We start from the raw sequence: 25333 nt of genomic DNA on the forward strand, positions 1-25333 counted from the left end.
TCCGCAAATCAGGGAAGAGGGTGACAGACAGACACGAGGAGAGAAAAAAAAAGAGAAAAGAGAAGGGGGAAGGAAGGGGGAAAGAGAAGAAGGGAAGAACACATATACCAATAAGGGGGGGAGGGGGGGGGGGTGGTAAGTGTAGGGTAGAACATCGGGCGAAGGCCCAGGAAGAGAGGAAATGGGAGGAGGAGGGAAGGGAGTATTCCCTTTATCAACTAGAAGAGCATTATGTGTCACAGTGCTGTCCTATTGTGTGTGCATATAAATCATCACAAATACACTAAAATATGTGGATACATTCATATATAAAGTGCTAGGTGCTCAAATACATTTTCTCTGCAGATCTACTGCTTCCACTTTACACCTACTTTTTTGATCTTATGGTGTTTTTCAATAAAGGAAGTAAACTGAACCAATGTGCAAATTCATATACTTACTGACTGATAGCATCCTGAGCTGTCATCAGATATATAAGGGAAGGGGCGGGGATAGTGGTGACATCATTTCCCAGATATGGCCATATTCAGACAATGATGTCATGAGCTAGGCCCCACCCTTTTGCCTACATGACCATGTAAGGAAATGGGCGGGGTGAAGTCAGTGGTTGCTAAGGACGCAGCTGTTGCAGGCAGCCGTTGCTTCCATAGAAACAAGTGACAGCCAGAAGCCGCCACATTCCTCTGCACCAAATGCTGTAAACGTTGGATGTTCAGAAGAATGTGGGAGGAGCCAGTGTTCATCCAATCTTCTGTTCAGACACGGAGCTCCTCCCTAATGCAGATTATTGTCAGTGTTTGGAAGTGATTGTATCTGGCAGACAGGGATCTGTATGTGTGTGTGTATCACTGCCCAGCACATCCATGAGATAGAAAAAAGTCTCATCCTTGGTGTCGGTGAGATAAAAGCCATTCTTTGGCCTCAGTAAGATACAATAAGCCCCGTCATTGGTTTCAGTGAGATAAAATAATCTCCATCGTTGGTGTCAGTAGGAAAATAAAACCCATTGTTGGTGTCAGTGATATAAAATAAATCCCATTGTTGGTGTCAGTGAGAATAAAGTGTAACCCCAGCATTGGTGGTCATTGGTGGTACTTACCTGATCACACACTCCCGCTGCCTCTCTGCTGATGTCGGAGTTCTACTATCACTGTCAGAAAGGAGATCACGGCTCCCCACAGTCTGGTATAATTGCAGTGCCTGGTGATGGGACCCAGAGAGTGTTCCAGCCGTCATCACCTCACTGACACTCTGCACTCTGAGTCCTGGAACCTGTGAGAAGAGGACATGATGGGACAGAGGACTAAATCCCAGGAATGTCCATCATCATCCCGGAACGCTTGGCAACAATGGCAAGGCCGTGTTCACACTACGAGATGTTTTTCATTGTTGCAGTTCCTCCACAAGGTGGTGATCTCACTTCTACCCAGACAGGAAGTCTCCATGGAATACAGACAGGAAGTGATGTCAGGTACAGACAGGAAGTGATGTCAGGTACAGACAAAAAGTTATGTAAAGCACATGCTAGGGTTCTTCCAAAAAAGTGGGGTACTTTAACTGCTTCCGGACCGCCCATTGCACATATACTGCGGGAGGGCAGCCCGGCTGCACAAAACAATGTACCGGTACCTACCTGTACGGCGACCCACTCCCGCTGTGATTGGACACAGCAGGAGTCAATCAGTAGGTCCGGTGGATGCCATGTCCTAGGGGAACCCAGCGATCGCTCATAGAGAGGCAAAACGGCAGTCTGCCTATGTAAACCAGGCAGATAGCCGTTCTATGAGAGGAAAGAGCGAGATCTTGTGTTTTTGCTAAGCAGGAACACGGATCTCTCTCTTCCCTCAGTCAAACCATCCCCCACACAGTTAGCAAGCACCACCTAGGCACACATTTAACCCTTTGATCGCCTTCCCTGCCAGTGTCATGTATACAGTGACAGTGCATATTTTTAGAACTGATCACTGTAATAATGTCACTGGTCCCCAAAAAGTGTCACTTTGTGTCTACTATTCCCAACTGAATCTGTAGCTTAATTTAGCCTGTCTCTGCTTTTTTTCCTCATTTTTATTTCTGCCATACAAACTTTGTTCTCATTACTTCCAGCTGTTTTTTGTTTGTCTCTGCTCCAATGTTCCTTTATTTAAAGAGGTTGTAAACTCTCGAGGTTTGCATTCTATGCATTGGAGGGGAGAACCTCCCGTACTGCCGCTGCCCCCAGAGCCCCCCTTTTACTTACCTGAACCCGGTCTTAACAGCATCGAGGATGAGCACAGCAGCTCCAGCCTCTGTCTAGGGTCCTCATTGGATAGATTGATAGCAGCGCAGCCATTGGCTCCCACTGCTGTCAATCAAATCCAGTGACACAGGAGCCGAGGGGCGGGGCCAAGTCCTGCTGTGTGTGTCAATGGACACAGGCGCAGGACAATTATTTGTTATTTATTATTACCTTTTTTTGTACTGTTGCTTTAAGGGCTCTTTCACACAAACGGACTGTTCAGGTCTGGCTGTCAGTTTTTCATGCGGACTTGAACGGACGCTCCATGCAGTTCTATGGAGCGACGGATGTCAGTGGTGACATGTCCGCTGACATCTGATAAATCCAGAGATGGTGGTCTTATTTTGCATCTGTCTGGTGGATGGGATTGGATGAAAACGGACAAGTGGATCAATTTTCATCTGATCCCCCCATAGAGGAGAGCGGAAATCTGACAGGTCTGTCTCTCCACAGTGAGCGGAGATGGACCTGTCATCTACCGGCTTAGCGGGGATCAACGGATCGATCCCCCATAGAGGAGAGCAGAGATCTGACAGGTCTGTCTCTCCACAGTGAGCGGAGATGGACCTGTCATCCTCCAGCTCAGCGGGGATCAACGGATCGATCCCTACTGAGGAAACTGAGTCCATGAAAATGGATATGCATGTGTGAAAGGGGCCTAACAAGAACACATTCAGTCTTTCTTCCTCTCTTTGTTTTTGTGGTGCCCTGTAATCACCTTATAAGAACATGTTTTCTTTTTCCTTCTTGTTTTTATACTCCTTAGTCGAGTAATATATGTCCTTTTTGTCTCTGACAATTACTGCATTGAGGTATTTGTACTTTTATACTTGAATAGATCTATAGCTTTTAACACATGTTAAGGATTCTTTGTTGTCTAGTTTTTAGCCCTGATGAAGAAGGAGTGCTGAGCTCCAGAAACGCATTGGCTGTTACAAAATAAATATCTTTTTAAAAACATGCACAAGCACTTTGTACTGCACCAATCCAGGTAAAACGTATCTACATAAAGGTCCAGCGCTCCACCATCACAAAAACCAAATGTGCATTTTAATTAATAATGAACGATGCCCAACGAAAAAAAACTACACATGCTGACGCCAACATGATCTGTTCCCAGTCCCTACTCATCATGAATGACATCACAGTGACTATGGAGGAAGAGGACGGACATGACGGGGGGTTACTGGGTGTAAATGGAAAATAAGATCTTATTACCTCCTCTGCTGCCACTTCCAGCAATGTCTTCTCTCTACTTCCTATGGAACATCCTATGTGTATCTGACATCACTTCCTGTGTAACCTGACATCACTTCCTGTGTGTACCTGACATCACTTCCTGTGTGTATCTGACATCACTTCCTGTGTAACCTGACATCACTTCCTGTGTGTACCTGACATCACATCAGCTCAGAGAAAGCTTTGCAGGAGACTATTAGGAGGGAGGCTCTCCCACATTTATCTGGCTGGACACACAGAGGCAGATACAAATCTTCCATACAATCTGATACAATCTAAGAAGTGTGGAGAAGACAAGTGATCCCCACACACTTTAGAGGATCCCCCCAAGCTATCCTGCAATCTGGAATCCTGGTGTGATGATTTCTTCCACTGCCCCCCCCCCCCCGCACACACAACGTAGGACAGATTAGCTGAAGTGTGTGATGTGAGTGGTGTGCCGGGCAGTGATACACACACACATACAGATCCCTGTCTGCCAGATACAATCACTTCCACACACTAACAACAATCTGCATTAGGGAGGAGCTCTGTGTCTGAATAGAGGATTAGATGAACACTGGCTCCTCCCACATTCTTCTGAACATCCACCGTTTATGGCGTTTGGTGCAGACAAATGTGCAGGTTATCGGCTTTCCTTTATTCATGCTGACAAGGCGCCAGTAGAGGAGAGCCAATCAGCGACTCTCCTGACAGGGGCGGATCTGCACTGATATTCAGCATTGATTATCAGTGCAGGCCCATCAGAGATGACCACCAGTGCCCACCAGTGATGCCAATCAGTGCCCATCAGTAATGGCTTTCAGTACCTCCTCATCAGTGACACCCATCAGTGCTGCATATTAGTGCCTCCTCATCAGTGAAGGAGAAAACTTACTTATTTACAACATTTTATTACAGAAACAAAAGAACAAATTCTGTCTTTTTTTTATTTGTAGCACAAAAAATAAAAACCCCAGAGGTGATCAAATACCACCAAAAGAAAGCTCTATTTGTGGGAAAAAAAATAAAAATGTCATATATGTACAGTGTTACATGACCACACAATTGTCATTCAAAATGTGAGAGTGCTGAAAGCTGAAAATTGTCCTTGGCAGGAAGGGGTGAAAGTGTCCGGTATTGAAGGGATTAAACATGTGGCCAAAAAAACATGCAAAAACATTTCTGGCCACGAAAGGATTAAAAGAATCATTCACCTTCAGAAAGATGTTACATGTTCCTGCAACGGCTCAGCGATCCAAGTCCTCTGTGTGACAGCTGTGCGGTGAGAAGTTTCCCGTACCGACTGTCAGTTTATGAAAAGAGCGCGGCCGTGCCATTCATTCACAGAGTTCTGTCCTTTGCCGATGTCGGCTTGTTGTTTTCAGTGAACTCCCACACCGCTGCTGAGCTTTCTGGTAGATGAGGAACAAGGAGATTGTCATAAGGGACAAGGAGATTGTTATAAGGGACAAAGAGATTGGGACCCTGATTTAGTCTCTTGGACAAGTCGTTTTTTTAAATTATTTCCACACCCCTGGAACTGTTTCATACATGATGAAGATCAGCCATGAAGTGTATCTGAGGTGTATATCAGGGTGTGCTTCTTCCCCACATGAGAGCTGTGATGTCCAGCAACATTCATATAGAAGACATTTCCCGCACTCAAGGCACTAATACACCTCGAGGGTTGTGTGGGATCCCTGATGTACAGGAAGACAGGACTTCAGTGAGGAACAATTCCCTCACTCAGGACAGGGAAGTGGCTTCTCCCCCGTGTGAGATCTCTGATGTCTGGAAAGATTGGAATAGTCTGAAAAACATTTCCCGCACTCAGGACAGGAAAGAGGCTTCTCCCCTGTGTGAGATCTCTGATGTCTGTAAAGATCAGATTTCTGTGAAAAACATTTCCCACACTCAGGACAGGAATACGGCTTCTCCCCCGTGTGAGATCTCTGATGTCTGGAAAGATTGGAATGGTCTGAAAAACGTTTCCCGCACTCAGGACAGGAAAGTGGCTTCTCCCCCGTGTGAGATCTCTGATGTCTGTAAAGTTCAGACTTCTGTGAAAAACATTTCCCACACTCAGCACAAAAATGCGGCTTCTCCCCCGTGTGAGATCTCTGATGTCTGTAAAGACTGGAATTGTCTGAAAAACATTTCCCACATTCAGGACAAGAATATGGCGTAACCTCTGTGTGAAATCTCTGATGTGTGAAAAGACTAGACTTCTGTAAAAAACATTTCCCACACTCAGAACAGGAATACGGCTTCTCCCCTGTGTGAGATCTCTGATGTGTGAAAAGACTGGACTTCTGTGAAAAACATTTCCGGCACTCGGGACAGCAATACGGCTTTTGCCCCGTATGCAATCTCTGATGTGTAAAAAGACTGGACTTCTGTGAAAAACATTTCCCGCACTCAGGACAGGAATATGGCTTCTCCCCCGTGTGAGATCTCTGATGTGTGAAAAGACTGGACTTCTGTGAAAAACATTTCCCGCATTCAGGACAGGAATATGGCTTCTCCCCCGTGTGAGATCTCTGATGTGTGAAAAGACTGGACTTCTGTGAAAAACATTTCCCACACTCAGGACAGGAATATGGCTTCTCCCCTGTGTGAGATCTTATGTGTTCATTAAGATTGCATTCATAACGGAAACACTTCCCACACTCAGTACAGGAAAACCTCCAATCTGTTGGAAAGACGGCACCGTCCCTCACAGTCTGAGGTTCCTCAGGATAAGAGGAATACGGTGATCCAGCTACACTGTGTGGTGCTGGATGGACAGTTGAGGTAACCGGGTTTTCTCCTGGACTATACTGTGTGATGTCCTCATCTTCTACTTTACAGTCTGGAGACAAAGTCAGACAATCCTCTGAGGTTTTCCTCATTTCCCGTCCATGTACTAAAATGGAAATAAAAAGAAGTTTAATAGACATGTGCAGATTGGTTCCCCTAAACCAGGACTCCGCCCACATCAGGCAGCTTTGTCTCTGAGGATCTTACAATTCCACTCTCAAGGTAACTAGTAAATGGGTCCTCTGATCTCCTACCAGTTCATTTCTTTATTCATGGACCTTAGTCAGAGAGTGAGGAAACAACGAGAACTGTCTTTATGGGAGTGACAGTGCTGAGGGGATTATAGGACAAGTGTCCCCACCCCCTCTATCACTCATTGCCATCTTCCCAACACAAAAAGTCCTGTACTTCCTTATTTAGTCCATGATTTAGTCATGAATAACAACAGGGCTGAGCCTGACCAGAGGTCAGAGAGTGAGGATGGGGGGAAAACAACCAAGATGAAGACTGGACTGATCCTGAAGACCACCATCATTGGGTTATTGACTCCTCCATCATTATCACTTTCTGTTTAAGGTTCAATCAAATCTTCAGATATCAAATGTCCGACAGGTAGGAAATGAGTGCAAAAGAAGTAAGGACTAAGTAATGTACAACGTATTATATAGGATACAAAATATGGGACTATATAGTATCAGAATGATGTAATGTACAACATAGAGCATATAGTGTAAGGTTCAGAACTCATAATATTGGTATTCAGTAATCGGTGGTGGTTTAAATGTTTACATTAGACAAGTTGCAGAGGTCCCACACCGCTGCCTCCCATCTCCTGAGACTGCACTCAGTGACTTGGGTCTGAGACTATACAGACATATCCCTCCACCCGGCACAGCCAGCAAACAACAGAGCAAGTAACCCTGTGAGAATTGTTCTGGCAGAAATCTTGCTAGACCCGGCATGGGGAAGGAAACTCAAAGTACATACCCCAGCTACCTAGGCTGAGCAATGGTGAGAATCAACGTTTTTTTTTCCAGCTGATCCCCAGAATCTCCATAAATCCAGTCTAGATACATAAATTGTGTCTGCAGCACAGAGAAGGAAGATTATCAGAGAGAAATACAGGACGGGGAACACAGCTCAGGAATGTGACCAGGGGATTGCAGGCTGATATCACCCAGTCCTTGCCCTACTCTGGACCAATCAGTGAGCAGTATGGGTGGAGGAATGTATTCAGTGTTAATGACCCACCTGTGCTGATCTCTGTAGGAGTGTCCTCCTCTATAAATGTCCCTGTTATTTCATCCTCCTCCATAGACTGCTGATCATCCCTCACACACCTCTCTTCTTCTGATTTAACCTCAAATTCTATATCAACTGCATCTCCACTCTACATCAAGAAAATGATAGAGAATATCATCATGAGTACCTGTGCTGCCTATTACTGTCACACGGGATGTTTACATTCCTTGTGACAGCAATAAAAGTGATCAGATTTATACATTTTTTTTAAAAGGGACAATGTAAATAAAAGAAAAAAGAAAAAAAATAAAGAAAAAAATTTAATAAAAACACTTTAAAGTGCCCCCGTCTCTGAGTGCTCACGCAGCAAAGAAAACGCCAGATCATCAGAGCAAGAGCAATAATTTTAGTAGCAGACCTCCCCTTTAACTCTAACCTGGTAACCGTTAACATTTTTTAAAGCGTTTCCTATGTAGATTTTTAGGTACCGTAGTTTGTCGCCATTCCACAAATGTGCACAATTTCAAAGCGTGACATGTTAGGTATCTATTTACTTGGCGTAACATCATCTTTCACATTATACAAAATAATTGGGCTAACTTTACTGCTTAGTTTTTTTTTTAATTCATGTTTTTTTTTTTTCCCAAAAAATGCATTTGAATGAGCGCTGCGCAAATACCGTGTGACATAAAATATTGCAACGATCACAATTTTATTCTCTAGGGTCTCTGCTAAATATATATATATATATATATATATATATGGGGTTCTAAGAAATTTTCTAGCAACAAATACAGATTTTAACTTGTAAGAAACAAATGTTAGAAATAGGCTTAGTCATGAAAGGGATAAGCTCTGTCCCACCAACCTTGTAACAGTGAGGGATGGTGTGATCTTTCTGTGTGGAATCCCGGGAATACAGAGGACGGGGACATCTCTCTGGTGGGTTCCTGGTATTAGGTGGCTCCATCTTATCCTTGTGTCCTTCTGATAACTCCTCCATCACTCCATACTCCTCATCCTCCTCTTTATACTCTTCTTTAACAACAATATTATCATCCCCGAGGTTTCCACTCTAAATATATAATAAAACATTCATTGTAACAAACATGCTGTATATAAATCATAACTACCAATAATTGTCAATCATCTACCTGATGATGGTAAGGGATGGTGTGACCTTCCTGTGTGGAATCCCAGGAATACAGAGGACGAGGACATCTCTCTGGTGGATTCCCATTACTGGATCCATCTGTAGGAAACACACACACTGACTGAATACATTGTTTCTATGTGTTTATCAGATGATGGGGGATCTAGGTGGACCCTCCGTACTGCTCTCTCCTTTACAATAAAGTCTCCTCTTACCCGGTGATGTGAGGGGCGGCTGATTGTCCATCATGACGTCCTTGTAGAGATCCTTGTGTCCTTCTAAATACTCCCACTCCTCCATGGAGAAATAGACAGTGACATCCTGACACCTTATAGGAACCTGACACACACAATGATACAGTCACCATCCAGACACATCCCTTGTCTGTTACTGGATAATGTCCCAGAATTCCCAGCACCGCTCACCTCTCCTCCATGATCTCTCTGGTGACTTCTAGAATCTTCTTTGTATTTCTCTATTCTATCAGGGAGGGAGGTGGAGACAATGTGATGGTCATATGATCTCCAGACTTCACAGGAGGAAAACTCTAGATCTGAACACAAATAGTAAAATCAGATGAAATTCCCAGAATCCTCCTCACCTCACCATTCAAGTTTCCATTTTATTAAAACCCCATGTCAGACTGAGGTATAATTTACCCGCACAGGACCCCCCACACTCCACAGGTTAAAGACTTGTTGCAGGTATTCTGAGATCATTATACACAAAGCAGGACCAACAGTCCCACTTTGCTATTGAGGATGCCAAGGGTCCGCCCACATCCTAAGAGCATCAGAAATATAAAGCCAGATGGAGGGACATTGGAAGGAAGAACTGTGAGGGGTCCTCTATATCAGTCTCCCATGTAAACCAAATCATTGTTCCTGGGTGTGTCCTACATCTCCTAAACTGAAGAGTGAACTTTGACCTTTACCATACCTAAATCTGTCAGGAATCTGTGAAAGTAAGCTCTCATGTGATCAGGTGACGTGCGGAGGAACGGAGTGTAAGTAGCAGACAATTTTTTCCAGAGCTCCTAATGGTGGGGATGGATTTCTCTGCGCCAAGTTTCCACCCCTCAGGATCACTGCAGGTGTGGAGAAAAGCTGTGTAAGAGGATATGGAGGAGAGATGAGGAGGAGATCCAGGAATCAGGATAAAGGTCAGGACAAGCAACAGACAAGCGCATCCAAGAGATGAAGCCGGGGTCACTACACAGAAAATCAATCCAAGGAAGCAACAGGCAGGACGAGGAATAGCAAGAAGGAGCTCAGAGACAAATGAGAAAATTGCTCAGGCAATGGGAGATTATCTTTGCTTTGAATCTAGGAGCCAGCTAGAGAAGCTAGGAGACAGTTTTTTTTAAAGGGAAGTGTGGGTTATCAGCACCTGGGGCAGGGCAAGTAATTTGTGGGGTGCAGAATGCAGGACTTGGGGTGCAAGGTGCAGGAGAAGGGTGTAGGTCACCGCACCACATGGGATGTAGGAGAAGGGTGCAAAACCCAAGACATGGGGTTCAGGGTGCAGAATGTGAAATATTGGGGTGCAGGGTGTAGAATATGGGGTGCAGGGTACCGGAGAAGGGTACAGGTCACTGCAGGACATGGGATGCAGGAGAAGGGTGCAGAATGCAGGACATGGTGTACAGGGGAATGGTACAGTGTGCAGAATGCAAGACATAGGGAAGAGGGTTCAGAAGACAGCACGTGGGGTGCAGGGTACCAGAAAATGGTGTAGGTCACCGCAGGGCAAGGGGTGCAATACACAGGTCATGGGGTGCAGGGGAAAGGTACACTGTCCAGAATGGAGGACATGGGGTTCAGGGAGCAGAATGTAAAACATTGGGGTGCAAGGTGCAGGAGAAGGGTGCAGAACAGGACATAGTTACATAGAAGGTGAGGTTGAAAAAAGACACAAGACCAAAGCCAAACACAGGACTCCTTCTCACAATAGCAGGAGCTCCAGTAGGAGTCGGCCCATCTCCTACATTGTACAGAGGCCAATGTGATCAGCTCTTTCAATTACATAGTTACATAGTAGGTGAGGTTGAAAAAAGACACAAGTCCAAGCTATGTGTGTGATTATATGTCAGTATTACCTTGTATACTCTTGTATGTTGCGGTCGTTCAGGTGCTTATCTGATAGTTTTTTGAAACTATCGATGCTCCCCGCTGAGACCACCGCCTGTGGAAGGGAATTTCACATCCTTGCCGCTCTTACAGTAAAGAACCCTCTACGTAGTTTAAGGTTAAACCTCTTTTCTTTTAATTTTAATGAGCGGCCATGAGTCTTGTTAAACTCCCTTCCGCGAAAAAGTTTTATCCTTATTGTGGGGTCACCAGTACAGTATTTATAAATTGAAATCATATCCCCTCTCAAGCGTTTCTTCTCCAGAGAGAATAAGTTCAGTGCTTGCAACCTTTCCTCATATTTAACATCCTTCAGACCCTTTATTAGCTTTGTTGCCCTTCTTTGTACTCGCTCCATTTCCAGTACATCCTTCCTGAGGACTGGTGCCCAGAACTGGACAGCATACTCCAGCTGTGGCCGGACCAGAGTCTTGTAGAGCGGAAGAATTATCGTTTTATCTCTGGAATTAATCCCCTTTTTAATGCATGCCAATATTCTGTTTGCTTTGTTAGCAGCAGCTTGGTATTGCATGCCATTGCTGAGCCTATCATCTACTAGGACCCCCAGGTCCATTTCCATCCTAGATTCCCCCAGAGGTTCTCCCCCCAGTGTATAGATTGCATTCATATTTTTGCCACCCAAATGCATTATTTTATATTTTTCTACAATAAACCTCATTTGCCATGTAGTTGCCCACCCCATTAATTTGTTCACATCTTCTTGCAAGATTTCCACATCCTGCGGAGAAGTTATTGCCCTGCTTAGCTTAGTATCATACGCAAATACAGAGATTGAACTGTTTATCCCATCCTCCAGGGTGTTTATGAACAAATTAAATAGGATTGGTCCCAGCACAGAACCCTGGGGGACCCCACTACCCACCCCTGACCATTCCGAGTACTCCGCATTTATCACCACCCTCTGAACTTGCAGCCAGTTTTAATCCATGTACTCACCCTATGGTCCATGCCAACGGACCTTATTTTGTACAGTAAACGTTTATGGGCAACTGTGTCAAATGCTTTTGCAAAATCCAGATACACCACGTCTACGGGCCTTCCTTTATCTAGATGGCAACTCACCTCCTCATAGAAGGTTAATAGATTGGTTTGGCAAGAATGATTCTTTATGAATCCATGCTGATTACTGCTAATGATACCGTTCTCTTTACTAAAATCTTGTATATAGTCCCTTATCATCCCCTCCAAGAGCTTGCATACTATTGATGTTAGGCTAACTGGTCTGTAATTCTCAGGGATGTATTTTGGGCCATTTTTAACTATTGGTGCTACATTGGTTTTTCTCCAATCAGCTGATACCTTTCCAGTGAGTAGACTGTCAGTAAAAATTAGGAACAATGGTCTGGCAATTACTTGACTGAGTTCCCTAAGTACCCTCGAATGCAAGCCATCTGGTCCCGGTGATTTATTAATGTTACGTTTCCCAAGTCTAATTTTAATTCTGTCCTCGGTTAACCATGGAGGTGCTTCCTGTGATGTGTCATGAGGATAAACATTGCAGTTTTGGTTACTGAAGCCCCCCGATTCCCTCGTGAAGACTGAGGAGAATAAATTCAATACCTTTGCCATCTCCCCATCCTTTGTAACCAGATGTCCTCCCTCATTCTTTATGAGGCCAATATGGTCTGTCCTCCCTTTTTTACTGTTTACATACTTAAAGAATTTCTTGGGATTTTTTTGCTCTCCTCCGCTATGTGTTTTTCGTGTTCTACCATAGCCGCCCTAATTGCACCCTTACATTTCTTGTTGAATTCTTTACAAAGTCTGAATGCTGATGATGATCCCTCAACCTTGTATTTTTTAAATGCCTTCTCCTTTGCTTTTATATGCATTTTTACATTGGAGTTAAGCCATCCAAGACTTTTGTTCGCTCTTTTAAATTTATTACCCAATGGGATGCATTGGCTACTGCCCTTATTTAATATGCTCTTAAAGCAAACCCATCTCTCCTCCTTGTTCTTTGTTGCTAAGATTTTATCCCAATTCATGCCTTCTAACAAGGTTCGTAGTTTAGGGAAGTTGGCTCTTTTGAAATTCAGTGTCTTTGTATTCCCCTTATGTTTCCTATTTGTGTGATTTATACCGAAGCCAATTGACCTGTGATCGCTGTTACCTAAATTGCCCCGTATTTCCACATCCGTGATCAGGTCTGTATTGTTGGTAATAAGTAGATCCAGTATGGTTTTATTTCTAGTTGGTGCGTCTACCATCTGAACCATGAAATTGTCCTGCAAGACATTTAGGAACTGGCGAGCCTTAGATGAATGCGTGGCTCCCTCCGCCCAGTCTATGTCTGGATAATTAAAATCCACCATTATATTAAACACATCCTATAATTGCTGCTAATCCAACTTGTGATAGGAGGTTTGTCTCCCCCTCCTCCCTCAGGTTAGGGGGCCTATAGCATACTCCCATTATTATTTTCCCCTTAGCTTCATCCCTTTGGAGCTCTACCCATAAGGATTCCACCTCCTCCCTAGTGATGTCATGTCTCACATTCACTTGTACATTATTCTTGATATACAGGCTTATCCCTCCCCCTTTTTAACCCTCTCTATCCCTGCGATAAAGGGTATACCCTTGAATGGTTGCCAGCCAATCATGAGAGCTGTTGAACCAGGTCTCTGAAATTCCCACAAAATCCAAATCCTCCTCGTACAACAGTATCTCTAGTTCATCCACCCGGCACCTGGCATTGGTGAACATGCCACGTAGTTTAGACCGGTCACATACTATCCTCTTATTTGGTGTTCCGAGATTGAAACTATGTTCCAAGATTGCAACTAATGGGGAACATGGGGTGCAGCGTAACAGAGAAGGGTGCAGTTCACTGCAGGACATGGGATGTAGGAGAAGGGTGCAGAATGCAGGACATGGGGTGCAGGGGAAGGTACAGTGTGCAGAATATAGGAAAGAGGGTGCAGAACACAGCATATGAGGTTCAGGATACCAGAAAAGGGTGTAGGTCACCGCAGGGCAAGGTGTTCAATACACAGGACAAGGGGTGCAGGGGAAAGGTACAGTGTGCAGAACATGGGATGCAGGAGAAGGGTGCAGAATGCAGGACATGGGGTGCAGGGGAAGGTACAGTGTGCAGAATATAGGAAAGAGGGTGCAGAACACAGCATATGAGGTTCAGGATACCAGAAAAGGGTGTAGGTCACCGCAGGGCAAGGTGTTCAATACACAGGACAAGGGGTGCAGGGGAAAGGTACAGTGTGCAGAACATGGGATGCAGGAGAAGGGTGCAGAATGCAGGACTTGGGGTGCAGGGTGAATAACGGAGGACATGGTTTGCAGAATGTATAGTAGAACACAGGGTGCAAGGTGCAGGAGAAGGGAGCATAATGCAGGACATGGTATGCAGGAGAAAAGTGCAGAACACAGGACATGGGGTTCAGAATGCAGAACAGTAATATAATCCCCCACTCCCCTGTGTCCTCCTGCATGCCCTGTACATCTCCCCCAGCAGTGTGTGAGAGCAGAGTGGATGGAGAGGACATCTTGTGTACATAAAGCAGCATGTCCCTCCCTGGCTGGTTTCTTAGATGGCTGCTTTGCAGGCTTGTCCTGGTTACTCCTGTAAGGACTCTGTAGTCCTGTTTCTCAGCACCTTGTGGGGATCTTTGTGGCAGTGCCGAGGTGGTGCCATGTTGGAGATTCAGTCCTCTCCTTCCTCTCTGTTCTGCCAGAGGATTCTGCAGGGACACAGGCAGCTGTGGTTGGAAGCAGGAGCTGATGGTGACAGTAATGCGGCTGCGGAAAGAAGAAAGATCGGCAGCGGGAGGTCAGTAAGATGAGTCTTATCATGCCGCTGTTCTGCCCAATCCACCCCTGACTTTTCACTCATCCTGCTGGTTGAACGATAAAACTGAACCATGTATGGCCAGCTTTGGAAGCAAAATATATTAATCATCAACTGATCACCCTGAAGGGGTTCATCTATGTATTACCTCCTCTGCCGCCAGATCCTGCAGCGTCTTCTCTCTACTTCCTATGGAACGTCCCGTGTGTAGCTGACATCACTTCCTGTCTTCCATAGAGACTTTCTGTCTGGGTAGAAGTGAGATCACCACCTTGTGGAGATCAGAGGAACTGCAGCCCTGAGAAACGTCTCATAGTGTGAACACGGCCTTGTGCTGTGTGTGTATGTACTGTATATCCTTATAGATGGGTCATCTCCACTCCCACCAAGGGGGATAGAAATATATTACTGCTCGGGGGAGAGACATTTTGGCCCCTTTGATTTTGCAGTAAAATTGATTGCAGATTTAGTCATGTAGAACATCTGTTATATGGATACAAAGAACCCCAGCCGAGAGTAAAGGGTGGAAATGGCTCCTGATCCCCAGATTTGGGCAATTATGTCACCAATATAAATAGAATAAAACCCGCGCTATGTGTAACAACTCAAATACCTACAGAAATAACTTATACCGGACTGCTGCTGTAACAAAGGTAAGTATTCCCTTTATCAACTAGAAGAGCATTATGTGTCACAGCGCTGTCCTATTGTGTGTGCACATAAATCATCACAAATACACTAAAACATGTGGAGACATTCATATATAAAGTGCTAGGGGCTCAAATAATATTCTCTGCAGATCTACTGCTTCCACTTTACACCTACTTCACCGATCTTATGGTGTTTATCAATAAATGAAGTAAACTGGTCCATGTGCAAATTCATATACAACATAAAGTGCTTTATATTCCAGATGATGTTCCCTGCAGATCCTCTGCTTCCATTTTGCACCTACTTCTTTAACCACTTCGCGCCCGCGCTATAGCAGAAAGACGGCTGCAGCGCGGACGCTAACCGCCGGGTGGCCATTCCTGGACGTCCTGCTGTTTATTTCCGCAATGTGCGCTCCCGCGGGCGCGCATCGGGGACGTTCTGTGCTGGCCGTGTCCCTTAGACACAGCCAGTCACAGATCACCGCAAACGGCCAATCACAGCGGCCGTTTACAGTGCGATCGGCGGTGCCAATGAGAGATGATCTCATATGTAAACATATGAGATCATCTCTCATCACCGGCTCTCCCTCCTCACACAGAGACAGCGTGTGAGGAGGGAGAGCGAACCGCTGCAGCGGTGAGTGTAAAAAAAAATAAAAATGAAAAAAAAAAATCACGTCAGTGCCATCCATCCCCACTGTCATCTGTCCCCACTGTCATCAGTGCCATCTGTCATCAGTGCCACATATTAGTGCCATCTGTCATCAGGGCCAACTGTCAGTGTCACGTGCCATCTGTTATCAGTGTCACGTGTCATCAGTGCCACGTATCAGTGGCATCTGTCATCAGTTTCACGTGTCATCAGTGAAACGTATTAGTTCCATCTGTCATCAGTGTCACGTATTAGTGCCATCTGTTATCAGTGCCACATATAAGTGCCATCTGTCATCAGTGCCACGTATTAGTGCCATCTGTCATCAGTGCCACGTATTAGTGCCATCTGTCATCAGTGCCACGTATTAGTGCCATCTGTCATCAGTGCCACATCAGTGTCATCAGTGCCACGTATCAGTGCCACGTCAGTGTCCCGTGTCATTGTCCTGGTGCTCCAGGGCCTTCAAAAGTGTAATAGTTAGTCAACAAGTTAGATGTGTAATTTATGCTCCTTGAACACCTGAAGGTGCTCCCTGCATGTTGGGCCTCTCTATATGGCCAAGCTGTGAAAAAGTCCCACACATGTGGTATCGTAATACTCAGGAGGAGTAGCAGAATGTAGTTTGGGGTGTTATTTGTGGTATATACATGCCATGTGAGAGAAATAACCTATTACAATGACAATTTTGTGGGGAAAAAAATAAAAAATAAAAAAAATCTTCATTTTGCAAAGAATTGTGGGAAAAAATGACAACATCAAAGAGCTCACCGTGCATCTTACTAAATACCTTAGAATGTCTACTTTCAAAAAAGGGGTCATTTGGGGGGTATTTGTACTTTCTTGACTTGTTTGGGTCGCAAGAAATGAGATAGGCCGCCAGTATATCAGGTGTGATCAATTTTTTATGATTTGCACCACAGCTTGTAGACTCTATAACTTTCACAAAGACCAAATAATATCCACTAATTTGGGTTATCTTTACCAAAGATATGTAGCAGTATAAATTGTGGCCAACATTTATGAAGAAAAATTAATAATTTGCAAAATGTTATCACAGAAACTAAGAAAAATGCGTTTTTTTTTCAAAATTTTCGGTCTTTTTTCATGTATAGCTCAAAAAATAAAAAACCCAGAGGTGATAAAATACCACCAAAAGAAAGCTCTATTTGTATGAAAAAAAGGACACAAAATTCATTTGGGTACAGTATTGCATGACTGAGTAATTGTCATTCAAAGTGTGAGAGCACTGAAAGCTGAAAATTGGTCTGGGCGGGAGGGGGGTTTAAGTGCCCAGTAGGCAAGTGGTTAACCACTTACCGACCGCCCGCTGTCATAATACGTCGCTACTTTGATGTAGAATACTGGGGTTATGGCAGCAGATAGGTATATTTTTAAATGGCAGACGGTCGGTTGGCTTTAGGATAAAAGTGGTCTCAGTGGCGAATTTGCCCGCAAGATCACTTTTATCGGGGGGGGGGCGGGAGAGGCCCCCCCCTCCCGCCGTGTTCCGGTCATCTCCGCCACTTACCGGAGCCCTCGATGGCGGCGGTGACAATCTGAAGCCGTCCACTGAGAGGCTGGATGCCGAGTGAGGGAAAGATGACCCCCGCTTGGCTCCATAACATCGGATGGCGGAAGCGACATCAAACGTCACTTCCGCCCAATGATCTTATAGGGTAATTTTTTTTATTGAAAAAAAAATATATATATATATATTTATATTTATTATTATTTAAGTGTAAATGTGAGATCTGAGGTCTTTTTGATCCCAGATGTGACATTAAAGCGGAGGTCCGCCCAAAAAAAAGAATTTAAAGCCAGCAGGTACATACAGTATCTCACAAAAGTGAGTACACCCCTCACATTTTTGTAAATATTTTCTTCTATCTTTTCATGTGACAACACTGAAGAAATGACACTTGTCTACAATGTAAAGTAGTGAGTGTACAGCTTGTATAACAGTGTAAATTTGCTGTCCCCTCCAAAATAACTCAACACACAGCCATTAATGTCTAAACCGCTGGCAGCAAAAGTGAGTACACCCCTAAGTAAAAATGTCCAAATTAAGCCCAATTAGCCATTTTCCCTCCCTGGTGTCATGTGACTTGTTAGTGTTACAAGGTCTCAGGTGTGAATGGGGAGCTGGTGTGTTAAATTTGGTGTTATCACTCTCACTCTCTCATACTGGTCACTGGAAGTTCAACATTGCACCTCATGGCAAAGAACTCTCTGAGGATCTGCAAAAAAAGGATTGTTGTTCTACATAAAGATGGCCTAGGCTATAAGAAGATTGCCAAGACCCTGAAACTGAAATTTGGGTCACTTTTATTCCTATTACAAGGAATGTAAACATCCCCTGTAATAGAAAAAAAGCATGACAGGACCTCTTAAATGTGAGATCTAAAATGCAATAATAAAAAAAAAGAGGTTAAAGAGGTCCTGTCATGCTTTTTTTCTATTACAAGGGATGTTTACATTCCTTGTAATAGGAATAAAAAAGTGACATTTTTTTTTTAAAGGACAGTGTCAAATTAAAAAATAAAAAGTAAACTAATTAAGAAAAATAAAAAATGAAAAGCGTCCCGTCCCACCGAGCTCGCGCGCAGAAGCAGAAGAACGCGTACGTAATTCGCGCCCGCATATGAAAACGGTGTTCAATCCACACATGTGATGTATCACCGCGATCGTAATGCCGCGTACACACGGTTCGGACTTTTCAGGTACAAAAGTCCGACAGCCTTTCGACGGACTTTTGGCGGACGTTTGGCGGACTTGCGGCAGACTTTCTTACGAACGGACTTGCCTACATACGATCACACAAAAGTCCGACGGATTTGTACGTGATGACGTACACCGGACTAAAATAAGGAAGTTGATAGCCAGTAGCCAATAGCTGCCCTAGCGTGGGTTTTTGTCCGTCGGACTAGCATACAGACGAGCGGATTTCTGGGTCCGGCGTAGTTACGACGTAAAGATTTGAAGCATGTTTCAAATCTAAAGTCCGTCAGATTTGCGGCTGGAAAAGTCCGCTGAAAGTCCGGGGAAGCCCACACACGATCGGATTGTCAGCCAGCTTTAGTCCGTCGGCGTCCGTCGGGCTTTTGTAGACGAAAAGTCCGACCGTGTGTACGCGGCATTAGAGCGAGAGCAATAATTCTACCAAAAGACCTCCTCAGTAACTTAAAATTGGTAACCTGTAGAAGTTTTTAAAAGTTTGTCACCATTCCACGAGCGGGCGCAAGCGTGACATGATGGGTATCAGTTTATTTGGCGTAACATTATCTTTCACAATATAAAAAAAAAATTGGGCTAACTTTACTCTTGTCTTATTTTTTAATTAAAAATTGTATTTTTTTTCCAAAAAAATTGTGCTTGTAAGACCGCTGCGCAAATACGGTGTGACATAAAGTATTGCAACAACCTCTGGGGTTGTTCTCTAGGGTGTCTGAAAAAAATATATAAATAATGTTTGGGGGTTCTAAATAATTTTATAGCAAAAAAAAAAAAATTTTAACTTGTAAACAAGAGATCTCAAAAAGAGGCTCGCTCGTTAATCTTATATTTGCTGCTATAATAAATAGGAAAGAGAAAAAGTGCCCCTGGAAGACGCAATCTTTTTGCGAAATGCAGCGTAGGGCTGAGCTATATCATCGCGTCACCTCCTACTGTCGCTGTATATCCAGCAGGACGGGCTATCTGTGGTCATCCGGCCGGTGCCACAGACTGTTCTTCTACTGATGATGCTAATTCCAAATTTACATGTGAGTGTCTACTATTTTTATTTTAAATAAATTACTATTTGATTTTACACTATGGGAGCCCTCCTTTTCTTTTTATGATGACAACACTCTGCTGAGGGCTAAGTCCTTCACCGTGGACCCATACATCTCCACCATAGTCCCTGACGTCCCGTTCCAGTTTCCATCTCTGCTCTTGGGAGTTCCGGACTAGCAGGATCTCACAGCCCATTTAGACCCTCTGTAACGGGGGGTCATGGGGATCTGGTAAGCGGCCAGGCTCTTTACTTTTGGTGGTGGACCCATACAACTAGGATTCTATATAATTGAATGACCCAGGATTGTCAATCACCTTTTGGGGTTTCTCTACACGGACTATTCCTTTATTATTTCACATTCTTATTTGTAATTTTGTACATTTCACTGACTTATTTCTAAATATCACGCACCAATTGTGATGTATTTTTGCATAGATTGTATATGTACCCACTAAGGGGGTGTGTGTATTCCCCCAATTTCATTTAGTGTGCTACACCACACATATTTATATATATTTGTTGCATTTTGGTTTTTTAGGTTGTGGCACCCTTCAGCCACACATACACCAATTTGTTCAGCGCGAGTCACCCATTTTTCTCATCTGCTATAATAAATAAACTAAAAATCTGTGCAAATTCATGTAAACATACAATATTTTGTACTCAATATAGTGCATCTACAAATGCTTCTACTTCAACAAACCTATTTTGCTAAAAAAACAAGATAAAAAAAAAAAACACAAATCAATGAAAAGTTGATAAGGTGTAAAGTTCTCGGTGCTCCAAACTGTGCCAGCTGTAGTGTAGCCACGCCTTCTTCCACCTCTTACACACGTGATGGTGAGGGCGCCCCCTTAGTAGTGCTTCCCCACTCACCAGAGCAATATGACTCCCAGCTTTTCATCTACCAGAGTCACCAACATCCTTCACACTCTCCTCACCTCCGATGGCAAAGGAACTGGATCCTCCTTGCTCACTCCTGAGAGTCTGCTGAGCTTTCTGTCATCTCCCTCCTAGACTCCTCCTCCGACCGCTGTTTCAGCAGGAGCTCCGCCTCTTCACACACACTCAGAGCTCCGCCTCGTCACACACACTCAGAGCTCCGCCTCGTCACACACACTCAGAGCTCCGCCTCGTCATACACACTCAGAGCTCCGCCTCGTCATACACACTCAGAGCTCCGCCTCGTCATACACACTCAGAGCTCCGCCTCTTCATACACACTCAGAGCTCCGCCTCTTCATACACACTCAGAGCTCCGCCTCTTCGAACACACTCAGAGCTCCGCCTCTTCGAACACACTCAGGGCTCCGCCTCTTCGAACACACTCAGAGCTCCGCCTCTTCATACACACTCAGAGCTCCACCTCTTCATACACACTCAGAGCTCCGCCTCTTCATACACACTCAGGGAGGAGAGAAAGGGGAAGGATATACAGTACATACACACACAGCACAAGGCCGTGTTCACATTACGAGACGTTTCTTGGGGCTGTAGTTCCTCTGAGCTCCACAAGGTGGTGATCTCACTTCTACCCAGATAGGAAGTCTTCATGGAATACAGACAGGAAGTGATGTCAGGTAAAAACAGCACATCCCATTTGATAGGACTTAGGCTGGCCATACATTATACAATTTTCTTCTGTAGATTACCTTTAGATTTACCAAAACCATAAAATATGAGTTCAAATTGAAACACTTGTGTGCAATCAGGCAGGCCCTTGTACTACACAGTTGAAGGTAAATCTAAAGGAAATTGAATAAGAAAATTGTATGGTGTATGGCCAGCTTTAGTGAGAAGACGCTGCAGGATCTGGTGGCAGAGGAGGTAATATGTAGATTAACCCCTTCAAGGGGATCAGTTGATGATTAATATATTTTGCTTCCAAAGCTGGCCATACATGGTTCAGTTTTATCGTTCAGCCAACGGGATGAGCAAAAAAACTGAAGTGATTCCCCCATCCACACATTGGAGGGGGATGGGGGAATCCTCCCCGCTGCACTATTGTATTCTGACAATAGGGGGCGCTCCTCCGCTTTCAGAATACACAGATCAGTGATGAAGCTATTGGCTGCAGCCGCTGATTGAGTGACTTTTATCCGGCAGTGACCACACATGGATGGAAATGTTCCCACAAAGTTGGAAGCATGAAATTGTCCAAAATGTCTTGGTATGCTGACACCTTAAGCGTTCCCTTCACTGGAACTAAGGGGCCAAGCCCAACCCCTGAAAAACAACCCCCCACCATAATCCCCCCCCTCTACCAAATGATTTGGACCAGTGCACAAAGCAAGATCCATAAAGACATGGATAAGCGAGTTTGGGGGGGGGGGGGACTTGACTGGCCTGCACAGAGTCTTGACCTCAACCAAATAGACCTTTGGGATGAATTAGAGTGGACACTTCGAGACAGGCCTTCCCATCCAACATCAGTGCCTGACCTCATAAATGTGCTTCTGGAAGAATGGTCAAACATTCCCATAGACACACTCCTAAACCTTGTGGAGGGCCTTCCCAGAAGAGTTGAAGCTGATTAGAGCTGCAAAGGGTGGACCAACTCAATATTGAACATACATATGAAAAAAATGCAGCGCATACTACATAAGTGAATAATCAGAACTCATAAAGTTATGAATTCGTGCTGGAAAAATATTATCAAATCAAAAATAAATTAAACGTAAAGTCAATAAATGAATGTGAATGTCCCGCTGCACAAGAAATGGGGGTACTCCAGGGGATGGTGGTATTCCGATGGTTGTCAGAAGTCACCTTGCACCATAAACCGACCTCTCAACTGGACGAACAAATCGTGGCAGAAATAAAAAAGGAGACTCTTACCAGATCCCGTGGATTCCCATGTCAACGACAGGGAATCGCATGAGCAGTATGCCATGTCTTGACACTCAGATCCTCTAGGCTGTAGTCTGCATGGATCTCCGGGAGCCACCAGGTAGGTCCTCACAGCGGACGGCCAAGGCATGGATCAGGAGGGCCAGAAAGTCGCTTGTGGAACAGTTGGAGGCACTTGACCTCATTCAGGGGATGTAAAGAGAGAAAAGATGTGCCTCCACATAGTAAAAAAGGGTGTTTTTATTGATAACAACCATAACCATAACAACCATAAACATATAAAAAACGTGATCACGGTAGATAAAAACAAGTGGGCAACATGGAGAGTGGTGTATGAGACCGACGCGTTTCGACCTAGGGGTCTTCAACAGGGGCATTGTTTTGTCAGAGTTTATGCAGCAGCTCCCGTTAGCCATACTAGTTAGCGCGGTGTTTCACATTTATTTTTGATATTGTTTATTGAACTCAATATTGAACCCTACGGACTAAGACCGGGATGCCATTAAATTTCATGTGTTTGTAAAGGCAGGTGTCCCAATACTTTTGACAATATAGTGTAGACAGCTTCAGGATGGTAGTTTTGGGAGAGGTTTCCTGAAATCCCCAGGAAAGTGAGAGTACTCCCAGGAACCCAAAGCAGAAGAAAGCTAGAAAGGTTGGTAAAGAGACCTCCTGCCATGCTTGCCTGCAGGACTTCTCCTTCTCTCCCTTCCTCTGGTACTTGCTACCCTACCCCAATCTGTCCGACTATCTCCTAATCTATCCATCTTTAGACGATCCCTTAAAACCGTTCTCTTTAAATCGGTGTTGATTTACTAAAACTGGAGCAATCAGAGTCTGGTGCAGCTGTGCATGTTAGCCAATCAGCTTCTAACTTCAGCTTGTTCAATTAAGCTTTGACAAAAAACGCAGAGCTGCACCAGATTCTGCACTCTCCAGTTTTAGTAAATCTTCCCCATTGTGTTTTTATTTTCTCCATCAGCTCATCCACCACAGTTATTACCTTTTGTATCACTTGACTCTCCCTACTAGATTGTAAGCTCTAACGAAAAGGGCCATCTGATTCCTCCTCTATTGAATTGTATGTAACTGTAATGACTGTCTTCATTTTGTAAAGTCCTGTGAACACCGTTGCCACTATATAAAGTCTGTATAATAATAATAATAATAATAATAACGTGCCAAGGTACAGTAGGTGGTCATTGGCAAAGAGGTGCTAAGACTGAGAATACAGGCTTGTGTGTCCCCCCTCTTGGAATGAAACAAGGGGGATATGTGACAGTGCTATGTCTTGTGTCAGAAGGGATAGAGGTCACACAGGGTTCTCGCTTATGCAGGTTGAGGGGTTCCGATTTTGCTCCAGGATTGGTAACTCCTGGATTGGGTTCTGTAGTCCAGAGACTTTGTAGAGACATGAAGCTTCTAACCCTGTATCCACATTTTACAGAAAACCAGCATCCTGATTGTACAGATGTGCACAGCCCTTAGAGTATAGGGACTGTCTATGGTTCAGGGCTCATTCTACTTGAGACAAGGGCTGTCTATGGTTCAGAGCTTCTTCCCCTGGAGACAAGGGGATGTCTATGGTTTAGGGCTTCTTCCCCTGGAGACAAGGAACTTTCTTTAGTTCATGGCACCCTCCCCTGGAGACAAGGGCTGTCTATAGTTCAGGTCCCCTTCTCCTGAAAACAAGAGGCCATCTATGGTTCAGGGCTCCTTCCCCTGGAGACAAGGGGTTGTCCATGGTTCAGGCCTCCTTCCCCTGGAGACAAGGGGTTGTCCATGGTTCAGGTCTCCTTCCCCTGGAGACAAGGAGTTGTCCATGGTTCAGGGCTCCTTGCCCTGGAGACAAGGGGCTGTCCATGGTTCAGGGCTCCTTCCCCTTGAGACAAGAGACGGGGTAAGGTTAATGTCTTCTTCCTCTGGTGACAAGGGTTTGTCTATGGGTCAGATCTCCTTCCTCTAGTGACATGGGGCTGTCCATGGTTCAGGTCTCTTTCCCCATGAGACAAGGAGAGATAGCGTTCCACTCTGATCTTAAGGAGAGAAGATCAGGTCATCACCTGATAGGGGTACTAAGAGATTGTGTGTGATCAGTCAGGATCCTGTACAGACCACGTTGTGCAGCTGGTGGGTAGAAATCCCTGAAATACCCTTCACTGGCTGGGCTTGAGTTCACGGAAGGAGCTACATTTGAGTGACTCACTCCATACTTATCTTATGTATAATGATCAATCTTTTTTTTTTTTTTGTAATGATCAATCTTTATGATCAGATCTTTTTGATCTGGATTTATAGAATTGTAGATCCTCCATCTCAGTCTGAAGAAGGAGAACTCTTCCGTGAGAGGTGATAACCAAAAATCCTTTGGTCTGTCTGTATAACCTGTTTGTGGAATCTGTGGTAGATACCCAGTGATTTAGGTCTCATCACATTGGGAATCCCACCAGACAGTCTGTGTATGGCAGATGTATACATGATGACAATGGATTATCACATCAAAGTCTGAGGAGTGTTTCTGATGGAACATCTTTTTATTCTTATATAATGAGGTTTTATTGGAATTATAAATAAAATTCATTTTTAGACATTTTCTGTTGATTCTTCTGAATACCAACATATTGACCCCTCAGAAATCCTCCGACTATATCGCTCCAAATTTACACCCCCATACACGCAGCCTGAGGAAGGTTTAGACTTGTTCTGATCTCTGTATAGAAAGAGGAAGTTGGAAGCACCGAGCAATGAGTTG

The 25333-nt window shown here is 44.4% G+C and overlaps 2 protein-coding genes across 2 annotated transcripts in view; both read right to left on the bottom strand.

Moving 5' to 3' along the window:
- LOC141121690 (uncharacterized) overlaps nucleotides 1-3555 on the bottom strand; it is a 187011-nt gene extending 183456 nt beyond the window's left edge. Inside the window, exon 1 of the mRNA XM_073611396.1 lies at nucleotides 3497-3555. The gene's annotated coding sequence lies outside the window, so the exon portion shown is untranslated. The remainder of the gene's footprint in view (nucleotides 1-3496) is intronic.
- An 877-nt stretch (nucleotides 3556-4432) lies between these two features.
- Nucleotides 4433-25333, bottom strand: part of LOC141121713 (uncharacterized) — a 106147-nt gene continuing 85246 nt past the window's right edge. The window contains exon 10 of the mRNA XM_073611428.1: nucleotides 4433-6184. Coding sequence (XP_073467529.1) covers nucleotides 5242-6184 — 943 coding nt within the window. The 3' untranslated portion in view covers nucleotides 4433-5241. The remainder of the gene's footprint in view (nucleotides 6185-25333) is intronic.

This window comes from Aquarana catesbeiana, unplaced genomic scaffold (genome assembly GCF_042186555.1).
Source record: "Aquarana catesbeiana isolate 2022-GZ unplaced genomic scaffold, ASM4218655v1 unanchor228, whole genome shotgun sequence".
NCBI classification, from domain to species: domain Eukaryota; kingdom Metazoa; phylum Chordata; class Amphibia; order Anura; family Ranidae; genus Aquarana; species Aquarana catesbeiana.